The following is a 14,653-nucleotide window of genomic DNA, read 5'->3' on the forward strand; positions in this document are numbered from 1 at the left end:
AGACGATTTTTGTCAATTGAGAACCCATCCGAAACTTGTTGGCCTGTACTCACACAACGCCTAAGGTCGACTAATTCAGTGTCATTTTCAAGTTCTTGCCAAAGTCGCTCCCAATCGAAGTTACAAACCGTTTCCAACACATCAAAATTTGTAACATTCCTTCTTGACAGCGCATCAGCCACATTATTCTCTCGCCCCGGCCGATACTCTATGTCAAACTATACCCCAAAATCTTGGATAACCACTTCTGATGATCCTCAGCCACAACCCGCTGTTCAAGAAAAAATTTCAAACTTCGTTGGTCTGTTCGAATTATGAACCTACGTCCTAACAAATATGGTCGCCATTTTTGCACCGCAAAGACGATCGCCATTAATTCGCACTCATACACGAACATCAAACGAGCCCTAGTACCTAAAACTTGGCTATAAAAAGCAACGTGGCCGAGAATCTTGCATTAGCACCGCCCCTACTCCAAAACCCGACGCATCGGTTTCGACCACAAACGTCTTCTCAAAGTCGGGTAATGCCAATACAGGCAATTGAGTCATTACAGTTTTGAGATGCTAAAAATCTTGCAAAGCTTCTTCATTCCAACAAAAATTATCCTTCTTGAGGCGATCCGTGAGCGGACTCGCAATCTTTCCGTAATCTTTCACAAACTTGCGATAATACCCTGTCGGTCCCAAAAACCCACGTAGCTCCCGAAGCGACTTTGGTTCCGGCCATTTAAGCATCGCGTCAATCTTCATTGGGTCAGCCGAGACACCCTTAGCAGACACCAAATGCCCTAAATAATCAATTTGGTTTTGAGCAAACGAGCACTTTTTTTGATTAGCGAAAAGTTGATGCTTTCGCATCACTTCTAACACAGTAGATAAATGCTCCAAATGTTCGTCCAAGGTTTTGCTGTAAATAAGAATATCGTCGAAGAAAACAAGCACGAAACGACGTAAGAAATGCCGGAATAGTTGATTCATTAGTGATTGAAACGTGGTGGGGGCATTAGTCAATCCAAACGGCATAACGAGAAACTCGTAATGCCCCTCATGGGTCCGAAAAGCCGTTTTTGGAACATCTTCCTCTTTCATTCGTATATGATGGTAACTGGATTTTTAGTCCAACTTGGAAAAGATAATGGATCCATGCAACTCATCCAAAAGTTCATCGATGATCGGTATTGGAAACTTGTCAAGGACTGTTGCTTTATTAAGTACTCTATAGTCTACGAAGAACCGCCAACTACAGGGCAAAAGAACGGACTCGTGCTTGGTTGTATGATCCCGTCATCCAACATTTCCTGAACTAAACATTCTATCTCGTCCTTTTGTGCGTGCGGGTAACGGTAGGGTCTAACACTGATAGGCGGGTCCCTGCTTTAAAAATAATGGAGTGGTTATGGCTACGGATAGGCGGTAACCCACCTGGCATTGTGAAAACATCGCTAAAACCTTCCAACACCATAGTTATAGTTATTGGTGGGGTCCTTTCTTTAAAAATAACGATAGGGTGTAACACTGATAGGCGGGGTCCCTTCTTTAAAAATAATGTAGTGGTTATGGCTATGGATAGGTGGTAACCCACCTGGTGAAAACATCGCTAAAACCTTCCAACACCGCAGTGACTTGCAAAGGAACCAGTGAATGAGTAAGAAACGCGTAATCAGCTTGGAGGTGCACCAAATATCCTTCTCTTTCATGATGTATTAGTTTATGAAGAGTCTTACAAGAAGCCATCGTTTTTGATAAACTAGGGTCTCCAAGTATCGTGACAAGCCTATCTCCCTCCCAATATTGCATCCGGAGGTCTACCCAGTTCACCTTCATGTCACCCAAAGTTTGCAGCCACTTAATACCCAATATCACGTCTGAACCTCCAAGCTCAAATGGCAAAAACTCTTCTACAATACGAACCTATGGTAAGTCGAGAATAATCTCATTGCAAATACCATAGCTTCGTGTCATTTGCCCGTTTCCTAACTTTACTCCCACCAAACCAGAATCGGTAACCATAATGGTGAGCTCGTCTATCACCTTCGTGGATAAGAAATTGAGGGTTGCCCCACTATCAATCAAGACCACGACTTCCCGATCTCCAATCCTACCCTTAATATTTATCGTACGAGGTGGAGTAAGACCGCTGATGGAGTTAAGTGACACCTCCGCCATGTCAAAATGCACCTTGTCATCGCTCTCCTTATCATCCTCTTCATCAACAATCAAAACCTGCAATGACTTTCTAGGGTATTTGTGTCCCGGTGCAAATTTTCCGTCGCATTTAAAGCACAAGTCCCTGGCGCGCTTATCAGCTATTTCAATAGCGGTGAGTCGTTTGAAATCTCTTGGTGTATTGTCCTCTTTCTTAACCGTAACAGGAGTAGCATGGATGGCCGCTTGGTCAGACCTGCCCTGGTAGCCATAACCCGCTCTAGACGAGCCACTGGAACTCTTTACCAATACCCCAACCTTATTTTCATCAATTTTAATCCCCATGCGAATAGCTTGAGATAAAGAATCAGGTTATGCTATATGTACTGTTGCACGTACCTCCTCCCTCAATCCCTTTATGAAGGTGCTTTCCTGAATTGATTCTGGCACATCGTTTAGTTGTCACGCAAAAGCCTCAAACTTGTCTACATACTCACGCATTATTCCTGTTTGCTGAATGTCCAGGAATTGCCTCACGAGATCCTTGGAACCTGTCCAAAAGCTTTCGTTTGAACCGATACCATGAACGAAATGGTTTTTTTGCATCGTTCCAGCGAAACCATGACAACCGGGCTCCTTCTAAACAAATTGCTATCGTCCGTAACTGATCCTTCCTACTAAATTTATGAACTTCAAAGTACCTTTCGACCCGATAAATCCACCCGTGTACATCATCACCACTGAAAATAAGAATCTTCAGTTTTCGGCAATCCAACAAGGGTTCCCGTTTCTTTTTCTTCTTCTTGGAGTGTCTCGAACTGTTTGACTTCAAGCTGTTGTCTGAGTCGCTAGACTCTTCTTCCTTATGCCGATCGCTTTCCTAGAATCCGAAGAGGTAGTGTAATGGGATGACTTCTGCCTCTTCCTTGGTTCCTTGACTGCCAGAGTTAAGTTAGCAACCGCCTTGGTAAGTTCCTAGATATGTGTCTCTACCTCCAACCGGTGAGCCTCAGACGCATCTAACACCTAGTAAAATGGCCCCTTCAAGCGCAGCAAGCCGCTCCGCATTGGTGCCTTTTCCCTCCAATTTTCTTGTCATCAGAACCGACGTGCTGTGATACCAATTGGTACATTATCAGGTTTCCCCAAGAATTTTGCCTATTATTCGAGTGTTATTCGAGTCACAGGGCATAGTCCTAAACACCTCACAACTTTTATTTATTAACCGATCAAAATACTTATGGAGCACTAATTATAGTGTCCTGCTAAAATAACAACCAACCCTAACCGTTCTCAAAATCTAATAACAGATAATTATGAAAGATAAAAACTAAACTAAAAAAATCATAAATATCCTAATTAAAATTATTCCAGCTGCCTTTGATAAACACGACCAAAACGTCCAGCCTGGGTCGTATCAAAATCATAACCTTGAAATCTATTGATATGCTTCCTTTACGTATAATTGTTGCCATTTACGTTAAATATGATACTATATTGTTGTTCTCCATTAGTAGGATATATTAAACAACACCCTTTGTGCATTTTTTTTTCAAGCACATATATTAATATTCCAACATTATGGGTAACATTCAGCTTACAAGTTATTTGACTAGCTCTCAAATTCCCTTTCCCTTGAACTTTAATATGTTTCGGTCAATAAAAAGTATGTGTGGCATATAGATATGTATGGAAGCTTAAGAGGTACTTCTGCAGATACTTCCCCTTGATGAAAGAAACAAAGAGATATCGGAAGACAATTATAATACAGCATATGAGAAGTAAATGACTGCTTTTTTAAAGACACATAAGTTATATCTAAAAACAGAGCAAAAGGCAGAACGCATTGATTTTGAAGCAGCATTTGAGGGGTATACGCTTTTTAGATGATAATTTATACAAGAGGTAAGATGTAGAACTTGTTCTATCTTTGAAAAGAAACAAGTATATATTAGTAAACTTTGAACATAAAGTCAGTTATTAGCACACAAAATCACAAATGTGTGTCATCCATTTGATCAATTATGTTGTGCAATAGGCTGTGTTTTTTTGAAACTAGGTACAAATATAATAGATCCAGCCCACTAGCCCAGTATTTGATAAATAGAAAATACACATATTTGGAAGATCCAACTGTTTGGTATAACAAAACACCAAAACAAAGAAACACCTTCATTGCCATTAGAACATAAGAACCAACCAAAAAGAAGACTGCTTAGAATTGCAAAGTTGTAGAGATGAACAAAGGTCCGGTGAGCCACAACTGTAGGTCTGCTAAGCAACAACTTAGCCTTGACTGCCAGCTTGAAACATATTTATTTTCGTATTAACATATTAGAATAAGTTATGACAGTTAGTTTGTGTATTGTTTTTATTTATAACATGAGAAATTGGTTTTGGGGATATAAAAGTACCTTGGGGGCCATCCTCCGGTAGGCCAGACTCCGTGTCAGAGAAAGCTCTGAAGTGCACTCGCTTGTCTAATAAAAAGAAATAGATTAAAGATTTGACAATAATTACATATATTCACATTATTTATCATTAAAAGACTATTGAGAGAAGTTAGGGATGTTGTTAAGGGGCTTTTAGCATAATATCACTTTAGTTACTATTAGCCTTGCGAATTGGTCGTAATGATTTCCCTTATGTAATCTACCATGTGCTTGTAAGAAGCAACCTCTTTGCTTCTTGCAGAGAAAAGAAAACAGGAAAACAGAGGAAAGAAAAAAACAGAGAAAACAGAGGAAAATTCCTGCGGTGATTTTATTTAACTCCATAAAATCACACCAAAAACAGAAAAACAATCTCCTGTATATACTTGAAAGAAACAAGAAAAAACAGAACTAACTTTTATGTTCATATCCACTAAATTGCAGTAAGAGATAAAAACCAAATAAAAAAGAAAATAAGTCAAATGCCACATTTTTTAATTTTCTGGATTATTCAACAGCGTTGGGTTTGAATTCATATGTCCCAAATATGCATCTAGCACTGGATATCAGATTATTAGCTGCTCCAGTTCAAATCCTATCTATGGATAGCCCTAGCTCTTATGCATACATATTGGTGGTGGAATAAATTGTTCATTTTTACTTTTTATGGATGTTATGTAAAGAGACAAGTATTTCTCCTGGAGAAAAATCCAACTATTGTATTAGTAAACAGTGTGGGTTGTGTGATCTACATTATATTCGAATACTATATATATAGTAAAACTTAAGAATGATATCTACCTTTAAAGCTGGCACCTTCTCCACACAAATACTGATATGGCTGTAGAACACTATCAACATCACGCAACAGAATTCGACTTTTGTTTAGAATATATTCTCCTGTTGTTAACTGAAATCCAGTGAGATCTCCACCAATGATGTGATTCCATGACTTGTAATAACCCAACACATCTTCTTCTTCTTCATCCGTTGTCCCATCATCATAAATAAAACCAACCCCACACTTTTGTGTATCTTGCTTGCAAACATGAAATCTGTTCTCCCTTACAGTAATAGTAACATGGTCACCACATTCCATATCATTCATCCCAAACATCCAATGGCTTAAAAATGTGAAACACTGTTCACCGACATCGAGTACTCCATCAATACAATGGTCGTATATCCAGGTGCGGCTCTTTGTTATATTACTAATTATGATCATTGGGAGATATTTGAACTCAACATCCAATGACATCTGCACATAGCAAAAATTCAATCCTCTGAGCTTGTTCGGAGATAATGGGATGATAAATGATATTGATGGCCCTGGGTTTCTGTCTGTAATCCAATTCGGCATCTCTTCACCACCATGAATTGTGCTGAATATTCCAAATTCATAATACATCTGCCAAATACAACAACCTTCATTAATCATCACATTGATTATATATACAAAAAATTTCACACAAAGATATATATATTTGAACTAGAGCAAACCTGGATTTCAGATTCCACATGTGTTTTATCACAAGAAGAAGTTAGCACCCCCCTTTCGTGAAGGATGTCTAGCTTACTCCAGCCCAAACTATGTAATACCTTTTCCTCAACGACTGCCATTGGTTGGATTTTGACCAAGCCTTCAAATTCAAACAACGAAGGTAATAACGTCTTCAACTCTATATAGATATCCAATGGGGACATTTTTGTGTCAAAAACAACTTTCCGTAGCAAATGCTTGTATTTCGAATAAAGGTTCAAGTATGTTAGTGTTTGTGGAGGATGCTCGACTGCGTTCAGCATTTTACAGTCTTGCATACTAAGCATCTGAAGCCTAGGAAGGTTTTTCACACAATGAGGCAGAGAAACAACAGGATTTTTATCTAAAAATAATTCCCTTAACATGGATAGGCATCTGATGTCTACAGGAAAGGATTCATTGGACAAATTATTATCTGCTAGTGACAACGTGACTAAAGTGCTTGGTAAAGAAATCACAAAGAACTTGGAATCACTGGGTATGACCTCGAGAACGGCCCTGGAAGCGGATTTTGTGTTCAAGCCGGTGTTATTGGCCTTAAGCAATTCGGCTGAATTCATATCCTTAATCTCAATTCGAGATTCACCAAGATTACAACCATCTAGCAATAGCGTTTTAACTTTGTTTAACATGCCTGTGATTCTTGAAAGTTTCTTAAGCTTGTTGCAGTAACTAAGATCAACGAGGACAAGTTCGAAACATTGCTCAATCGATTCACAAATCTCAAGCAAACCAACACACCCTTTAAGTATTAACTTCTCAAGTGCAGGGAGTTGGCCGAAACCACCCAGACTAAGAAGTCGTTCACAAAAACTTAAATTTAAAATCTTCAATGATGGAGGCAACCTCTTGTCTTCAAAGCATGATCCAGTTAACTGCACAAATGGAGATAAGTTAGAATAGTAGTGAAGTTTATCACGTGAACAGGGAAGAACAATAAATGGAGATCAGTTACCTTTAGCCTCTTATGAAGTCTTTTTGGATTGCTATAAAAATTCCCAAAGGATTCAATATTGCTATACGACATGTCAAGAGCAACCAAGTTCTCCATCGGTAAGTTTGAAGGTATAGACTTCAAAGAGGACCCATGCATACACAACCATCTTAATTCTTCCGGAAAGTTCTCGTAAGACCCATTGATTTGCACATAATTCAGTTGTAGCAATAGTAGACTATCCATCTTGGTCAATGCATCTGTTTTCAACTCAACCGATCCACATAACTTCTTTTTCTCAAGCATTCTCATGTCAAGGGTGAGGCCTACAACATTTTCCGTACCCTAAAAAGAATGGGAATGCACATATATTTTTTAAAAATGTTATAAATATTACATGGAAATACAAAATACATTAAAAAAGTATACATGGCCTCTTACCTTTTTTTGTTTCAACACTCTCAATGAGTCATGACCCCATATTCGACTTCGTTTCCATGGTTTGTAAAATGATTCTTTACGTACCAAAAATCTTCCCATATCTTGAACCAACTGATGCATCACCAACTCTTTATTCCATCCGATACTAACAAGGCATTTGTCGATGAGATTCGTGATCCCACTTTTAGTTTCTTTATCACATGCCTCTAATATTGTTACAGTAACATCTATATCCATTCCAACAAAAATAGAAGCAATATGCTTAAACAAGTCTTTATCATTTTCTGATGGCAAAGAGTCAAAGCTCATTCTTAAGACATTATTTATAGGGGAATCATTTTCTTTCTTCAGCCTGTCAAGATACCCCTCCCAATAAGTTACCTTTTGCTTATGTAGAGACCTGCCCAAAACTTTAAGAGCCATTGGATGTCCTCCACAATATTCCACAAGCTTTTCTAACACCTGTTCATAATCTGGCTCATGGTTATTGCCCATGAATGCATGAAAACAGAAAAAACTTCGTGATTCAATCTTAGATAAGCATTCAAGCTTGTGATGTGCATACTTGGGATTAATGTTCATTTTGAATAATGAACAACGTGTCAACCATGCGTCCTTTGTTGTTATTATAATTTTTCTTCCTGTACAAAACCCTTTGCTTCCAAGTAATGAATCCAACTGGTCGGTATTAGCAGAATATATCTCTATATATATTTGCATTTATTGTATTTATTGTAAATTGATAATGATTAGTTGTTTCCTAGTTTAGCTCTATGTAAATCCCTGTAATCACTCTTGTACCCTCTGTATATATAGAGGTCTCCTCATATCAATAAGACACATAGAATTCAGAGAATTACATGGTATCAGAGCTTGGTTCTCATCACCATCTCTAAACCCTCTGCAACAGCCACGGCTGTATAATCACTGCCCCTCACCTCCATTCTTCCCTGAAAATCACCAGCCATCTCCATGGGAGACAAATCTGACCCTAAATCCATTCATCCAGTTTACACTGTTACAAACATTCAAAACAAGGTCAGAATCCTTGATGGGAAGAAGGTTACATACTCATCTTGGGTTAAGCTCTTCAAACTCCATGCTCGTGGATATAAGGTTCTTTCCCATATTGATGGAACCAAGCCCCCGGCCAAAACAGATCAAAACTACGAGACCTGGTCTGAAATCGACGCCATTGTTTTACAATGGATCTACGGGACGCTTTCTGATGATCTTCTTACCCGCGTTCTTGAACCAGAATCGACTGCTCATGAAGCCTCGACCAGAATCCAGAACATTTTTCTTAATAATAAAGGTTCTAGGGCTGCTGCTCTTGAACACGAATTCAACAACTTGACACTTCGAGCCATGCCTTCCCTCGAAGACTACTGTGAACGCCTCAAAGAACTCTCTGACCAACTCAACGATGTTGATTGTCCGGTGAATGACGAAACAACATTCCCTTATGCCACTATCATATCAAACCCGCCACCAAATTATTCCTTCTTAGACACCGACCCCTCACCCCTCTTATTTCAAACTCCTCAACCCTCTTCTCCAACTCAACATTTCCCCACACCCGAACCAACTCCCGAGACTCTAACAAACTCTCATCCATCTGAAACACCCCTCTCACATCCCACATCTCACATGAATCCATCACCACCCTTACCAAATAATCCACCCCTCATCACATATTCCAGAAGATCAACTCCTCACCCTCCAAACCCCCCTCCCCCACCACAAACCCACCCCATGACCACTCGCTCCCGAGCAGGCATCACTAAACCAAAAACCCCATTTAATCTTCACACCACCTCTAACGACCCAACCATTTCACCCCTACCCAAATCCTATAAAATGGCAATATCTGATCCTAACTGGCACTCAGCTATGACCAATGAATATAAGGCCTTAATAGAAAATCACACATGGGATCTAGTGCCCCGACCACATGATGCTCATGTTATACGATGTATGTGGTTGTTTCGGCAGAAATTTCATGCCGATGGGACACTTGAAAGATACAAAGCACGCTTAGTAATTAATGGTAAATGCCAACAAGTTGGCGTGGATTGTGACGAGACTTTTAGTCCTGTAGTGAAACCCACAACGATTCGCACTGTTCTCAGCCTTGCTGTGTCAAGATCTTGGCCTATTCACCAGTTGGATGTCAAGAACGCATTCTTACATGGGGATTTAAATGAAACCGTATACATGTTTCAACCACCTGGGTTTGTCGATGCCAAAAACCCATCACACGTATGCCGCCTACGCAAATCCCTGTATGGTCTCAAACAAGCTCCCAGGGCCTGGTACCAAAGGGTTGCAACATTCATTCAAACATGCGGCTTTAAAAGTACCAACAGTGACAGTTCTCTTTTTGTCTACAAGCATGGCAACCAAATGGCATATCTTTTACTTTATTTCGATGACATCATCTTAACTGCATCAAGCACATCTCTTCTTCGGCACTTCATTGATCTATTATCCAAAGAATTTGCAATGTCACACCTTGGCCAGCTTCACCACTTCCTAGGCATCCAAGTTCAACATCAAAATAGTGGTATATTCCTTTCTCAAGCTCAATACGTCAACGACATCTTAACCCGTGCCAACATGCACAATTGCAAGCCAAGTGCAACCCCTGTCGACACAGGCTCCAAACTCAGTGCCACCACCGGAAAACCAATATCCGACACCTCCCTTTACCGTAGCCTTGCTGGTGCTCTCCAATACCTCACTATCACACGACCGGATATAACATATGCGGTCCAGCAAGTGTGCCTCTTCATGCACGATCCTCGTGAACCACATTTCAATTTTCTCAAGTGCATTCTTCGATATCTCAAAGGAACCACCAATTATGGCCTTCACATCACTCCCTCAAAGTCTACCAAACTGACCGCATATTCAGATGCCGACTGGGGGGGTTGCCCTGACTCTCGACGCTCCACTTCTGGATATTGTGTCTTCCTTGGAGATAACCTAGTCTCCTGGTCCTCTAAACGACAACCCACAGTCTCTCGGTCTAGCGCCGAGGCAGAATACAAAGGGGTTGCAAACACCACAGCTGAAACCGCATGGATTCGCAACCTGCTTCTCGAGCTACACCTTCCGGTGCGCCAAGCCACTGTCATTTATTGCGACAACATCTCTGCTGTTTATCTCACACACAACCCAGTCCAACACCAACGCACGAAACATGTTGAAATTGACATTCACTTTGTCCGAGAAAAAGTTCGTTTGGGTTCTCTCCGTGTGCTCCACGTTCCCGCAGATTACCAGTATGCCGATATCTTCACAAAGGGATTACCACGTCAGCTTTTCACCCGCTTCCGTTCCAGTCTCTCCATCCGACCAGCTACAGTTTCGACTGCGGGGGACTATTAGCAGAATATATCTCTATATATATTTGCATTTATTGTATTTATTGTAAATTGATAATGATTAGTTGTTTCCTAGTTTAGCTCTATGTAAATCCCTGTAATCACTCTTGTACCCTCTGTATATATAGAGGTCTCCTCATATCAATAAGACACATAGAATTCAGAGAATTACAGTCGGGACTACTAATATCATCAAGAACTAGTAACACCTTTTCTTTATGGGCTACTACATTCTATATCATTGATGTGTAAATAGAAACATCATGAACTTGAACTTGAACTGAACTTGGTTTTGAAATATCATCATAAAGTTGTTTTTGTACATCAAGCAGCCCATTATACTTTACATCACATCTCCTACTAATATCTTCAATGAAGCTACAAGTGTCAAATTCATGAGAATTCAACACATAGATATATTTTGCTAAAGTCGTCTTCCCCATCCCACCCATACCCAAAATAGTGAGTATATCTGTTGTATGTGATGATGCATCTTTCAACCATGAAGTGATGAAGTTAACAGAATTGCCCATCCCAGTAAGTTGTGGCAGTGGAAACCTTGAGGATATGAGTAATCTACGGTAGATGACTTTAACAATTTCTTCAATAAAATCCGTCTCTTCCCTGAAACTTGATTTTAATAAGAACCACAAAACACAATCCAAAAAGGTAATATACTAGATTGGAGATTCAAGTTATCAGGATATCCAAATAAAATTTATATCATATTAAGTTAATTCCTAACTAATTTTTTTAACATCAAATAATTATCATATTTGCACTTCTAACCATATAAGCATGAAACGTGGAAGGTCAAAATTGTAATCTATAATAAGACCAGAGCCACCAATGTATGTAATACATGATTTCATTAATAGACGACCGAATTTCATTATGTTTCTGCAAGACCACCAAACTTAAATATCAATGTGGTTTTGCATTAATATGAAGAAAATCATTAAAAGACGTAAGAGCAATTATTTATCTTAATAAAAGATGATATGATTTGAAGGTAGAATGATATTAAAAGGCTGAAAGCAGTAGACACATAGCAGCTATTCAAAATTTCGCTTTTAAGAGAAAGCATATGAAAATCATTAAAATGGTTGATCGAAATAAAATAATTTATGAAAAAAATAAGAAGCACTTATCGAATGTGATTAAAAACAAGAAGGATGGTTGGTAAACCTACCTATATAAATTAATTTATGAGATCAAATAATTGCAAAATTCGATTCAATTTCAAACATTTATTTATCCAATTTCGATACATAAAAAATATGCTTATTTAATGATTAAAAAATTCTAAATGCATAGGGAGAAGATGATATCAACTTTTCATGCGCTAACTAAACAAAATCAAGGAGTATATATGGAAATATGGGTAAGAAAGAGTTACCTGCCATTTACGTCCTTCCCTTTTAAATTAGCAATTTTTGTAAGTGCTTTATTCCACCTGTCCATCTTTTCAGACAATTTACTTCTTTTATTTGCATCTGTCTCTTCCTCCATCCTCTGTCTATGTTTAGCCATTGCATCTCCAAAGCTACTTTTTTGCTTCCTGATATCGGTGGGCTCAACATGATAAAAGACAGGGATAACAATATGGTTGGATGTCTTATGTTGCTCAAGGATAAACACCAGTTCATCAAGACACCATGTGGAATAAGCATAATTCTTGGACAGTAGGATAACAAAAGCCCTAGATGATTTAATGGCACTCTCCAATTCAGGTTTCAAATCTTCCCCTGTTTCAATCTCTTCATCATCCAAGAAGGTACTGATATTGGCAAGCATGAGGGCTTTATAAAGGTGATCAATGAAACTATGAAGAGTGTCAAGTCCTCTAAAACTTAAAAATACGTCACATCTATGACCTTTATGAGTTGATGAAGAAGATGAAGATCCTTCAGAATGTTCAGAGAGAAGAACCATTATGAGTTATGGTTTGAGGACCCTTCAGGCTTCCACAATTTTGTGTAATTATTTTTTGTTTCTCCTTATATGTGGGTGTCTCCCAATAAGCTCTGAGAGTAATTATTGTGTTCCCAAGCTTTTGGATCTGAGGATTTCCTTAATTGTGCCTAAATCTCAAGATCCCATACATAGTGTCTCTACAGTCTACATAAAATCAAAATTATTAATACCTTATGCCATCAAACAGTTTAAACCTCTAAAATAACAGCTTATAGTCTTCAAAATATAAACTGAAGTGTTTAATAAACCAGACAGATACACCTTGAACTTTTCTGTGTGAATAAATATGCTTCTGAAACAACCAACAGATAAGGCTAAGTGAGTTAATATGCTTATATTAATACCTTATGCAACTGAAGTCTCATCAAACAATTTAAACCTCAACAATAAAACCTTACATCTTTATAATAATAATAATAATAATAATAATAATAATAATAATAATAATAATAATAATAATAATAATAATAATAATAATAAACTGAAGTGATCAAAACCAAAAAGAATAAGTTTATTGACATGATTGTTTAAAGATCCCCAAGTTAACAAGAAAAAGCTTTTCAAATATGAAATTATTTATCACTAGATCTAGCATAAAATATCAGCATTAGTGAGATTTTTTAAATTAACAAGCCACACCATTTCTAAGCTTTAGGCTACAAACGAGAAAATGTCCAAAATAATTGCATCTGAAAGCAGTGGTGGATCTAACCATTATGAGGAGCCTTCACCCTGCCCAATAACCTCTGAAGCTTTTTTACCCATGCTTTGCTCACTTCTGCCTCAATCTCAGGATCCCATGCATAATGTCTCTAAAGAAAATCCAAATTATTACTTTATTTTCTACAAAATAAAACTTTTAAGTGTTTGAATAACAAAACATATGCACTGGCCTCCAAACTTTTTATCTGAATTTAATATGCTTTGAAAATAACAAACAAATAGAAAGAACCAACATATGTGCAGCTATGTATTGATATAGAATTGCCATAACATTAAGATGAGAATTGTTTAAAGTTTGGTTACTCAGTTAATTAACACCATCAATTAAAAGACATACGCAAGAAAAAGTCCCTGGAATTAACAAGAACATCTTTTGAAATGTGAATTTTTCTATCATTAAATCTAGTATAGAATATTGATGGGTTGCTCCAAATGATAGGTTTTTGAAAGTAACAAGTCCCACCCTCTCTAAGCATTTAATTACAAGGTCTATACTAGATGAAACTTTAAAGATAAATTCACATCATACACAAGAATATATACATCATCGTCAATTTTGAGTTGCATATTTTTTATTTTAAAAAAACATGTGAAAGCATTGCTTTGTGCTGCCCCTGGAACAAAATTTTAAGTCAATCAAACCCTACTTGTAATTACAGCATCTGAAAATGGCCAAAAGTAAAAGCATCTGAAAGTTAAAAATACCCCTGTTTCATATAACACAACTAAAAGCACAACTATTACAATTGCATATTAAAGTTTATTCATTGTCTTTGTGTGTTGGAATATATATAGAGAGAGGAATTAAGTGGTCAATGTTGAACTCTGTGCTATCCCAACTGAAATAATCGAAATTTCAATCCCTGATTAATGTAAAAACAAATGATTATGAAGTGATTTTTGATTAATCGGATATAATTGTCTAACAACATGTGAAACTAACTTCAAAGAATGTTCATTCATATACAGCCTACAGAGCTACAGCGACACCTGAAGCAGAGAAAATAGCGGACGATCCAACAGCAACGCGATTGAGAAGGAAGTCGAGTGAAAAATCCAGAGCGAACGGC

At 38.0% G+C, this 14,653-nt stretch overlaps 1 protein-coding gene and 2 pseudogenes across 1 annotated transcript; all 3 read right to left on the minus strand.

Moving 5' to 3' along the window:
* Positions 1-566: 566 nt before the first annotated feature.
* Positions 567-1,091, minus strand: LOC145126851 (putative mitochondrial protein AtMg00860 pseudogene; annotated as a pseudogene).
* A 4,272-nt stretch (positions 1,092-5,363) lies between these two features.
* Positions 5,364-7,989, minus strand: LOC145126858 (disease resistance-like protein DSC1). Its single transcript, XM_079062147.1, has 4 exons — positions 7,495-7,989; positions 7,075-7,398; positions 6,080-6,994; positions 5,364-5,987 (listed from the first exon to the last, which is right to left on the minus strand). The coding sequence occupies exons 1-4, from the start codon at positions 7,987-7,989 to the stop codon at positions 5,364-5,366; spliced, it is 2,358 nt and encodes a 785-aa protein (XP_078918273.1).
* Positions 7,990-11,116: 3,127 nt separating this feature from the next.
* LOC145126865 (toll/interleukin-1 receptor-like protein pseudogene) lies at positions 11,117-12,818 on the minus strand (annotated as a pseudogene).
* Positions 12,819-14,653: the final 1,835 nt, after the last annotated feature.

Source organism: Lactuca virosa, chromosome 1, assembly GCF_052849685.1.
Source record: "Lactuca virosa cultivar CGN04683 chromosome 1, Lactuca_virosa_CGN04683_v6, whole genome shotgun sequence".
In the NCBI taxonomy this organism is placed as follows: domain Eukaryota; kingdom Viridiplantae; phylum Streptophyta; class Magnoliopsida; order Asterales; family Asteraceae; genus Lactuca; species Lactuca virosa.

Coding starts and splice junctions, on each gene's coding strand:
- LOC145126858 (XM_079062147.1), bottom strand. CDS start 7,989: ATGGGCAATAACCATGAGCCAGATTATGAACAGGTGTTAGAAAAGCTT. Junction 6,995..7,074: donor GACTTCATAAGAGGCTAAAG/GTAACTGATCTC, acceptor CCATTTGTGCAG/TTAACTGGATCATGCTTTGA. Junction 5,988..6,079: donor ATGTGGAATCTGAAATCCAG/GTTTGCTCTAGT, acceptor TGTATTTGGCAG/ATGTATTATGAATTTGGAAT.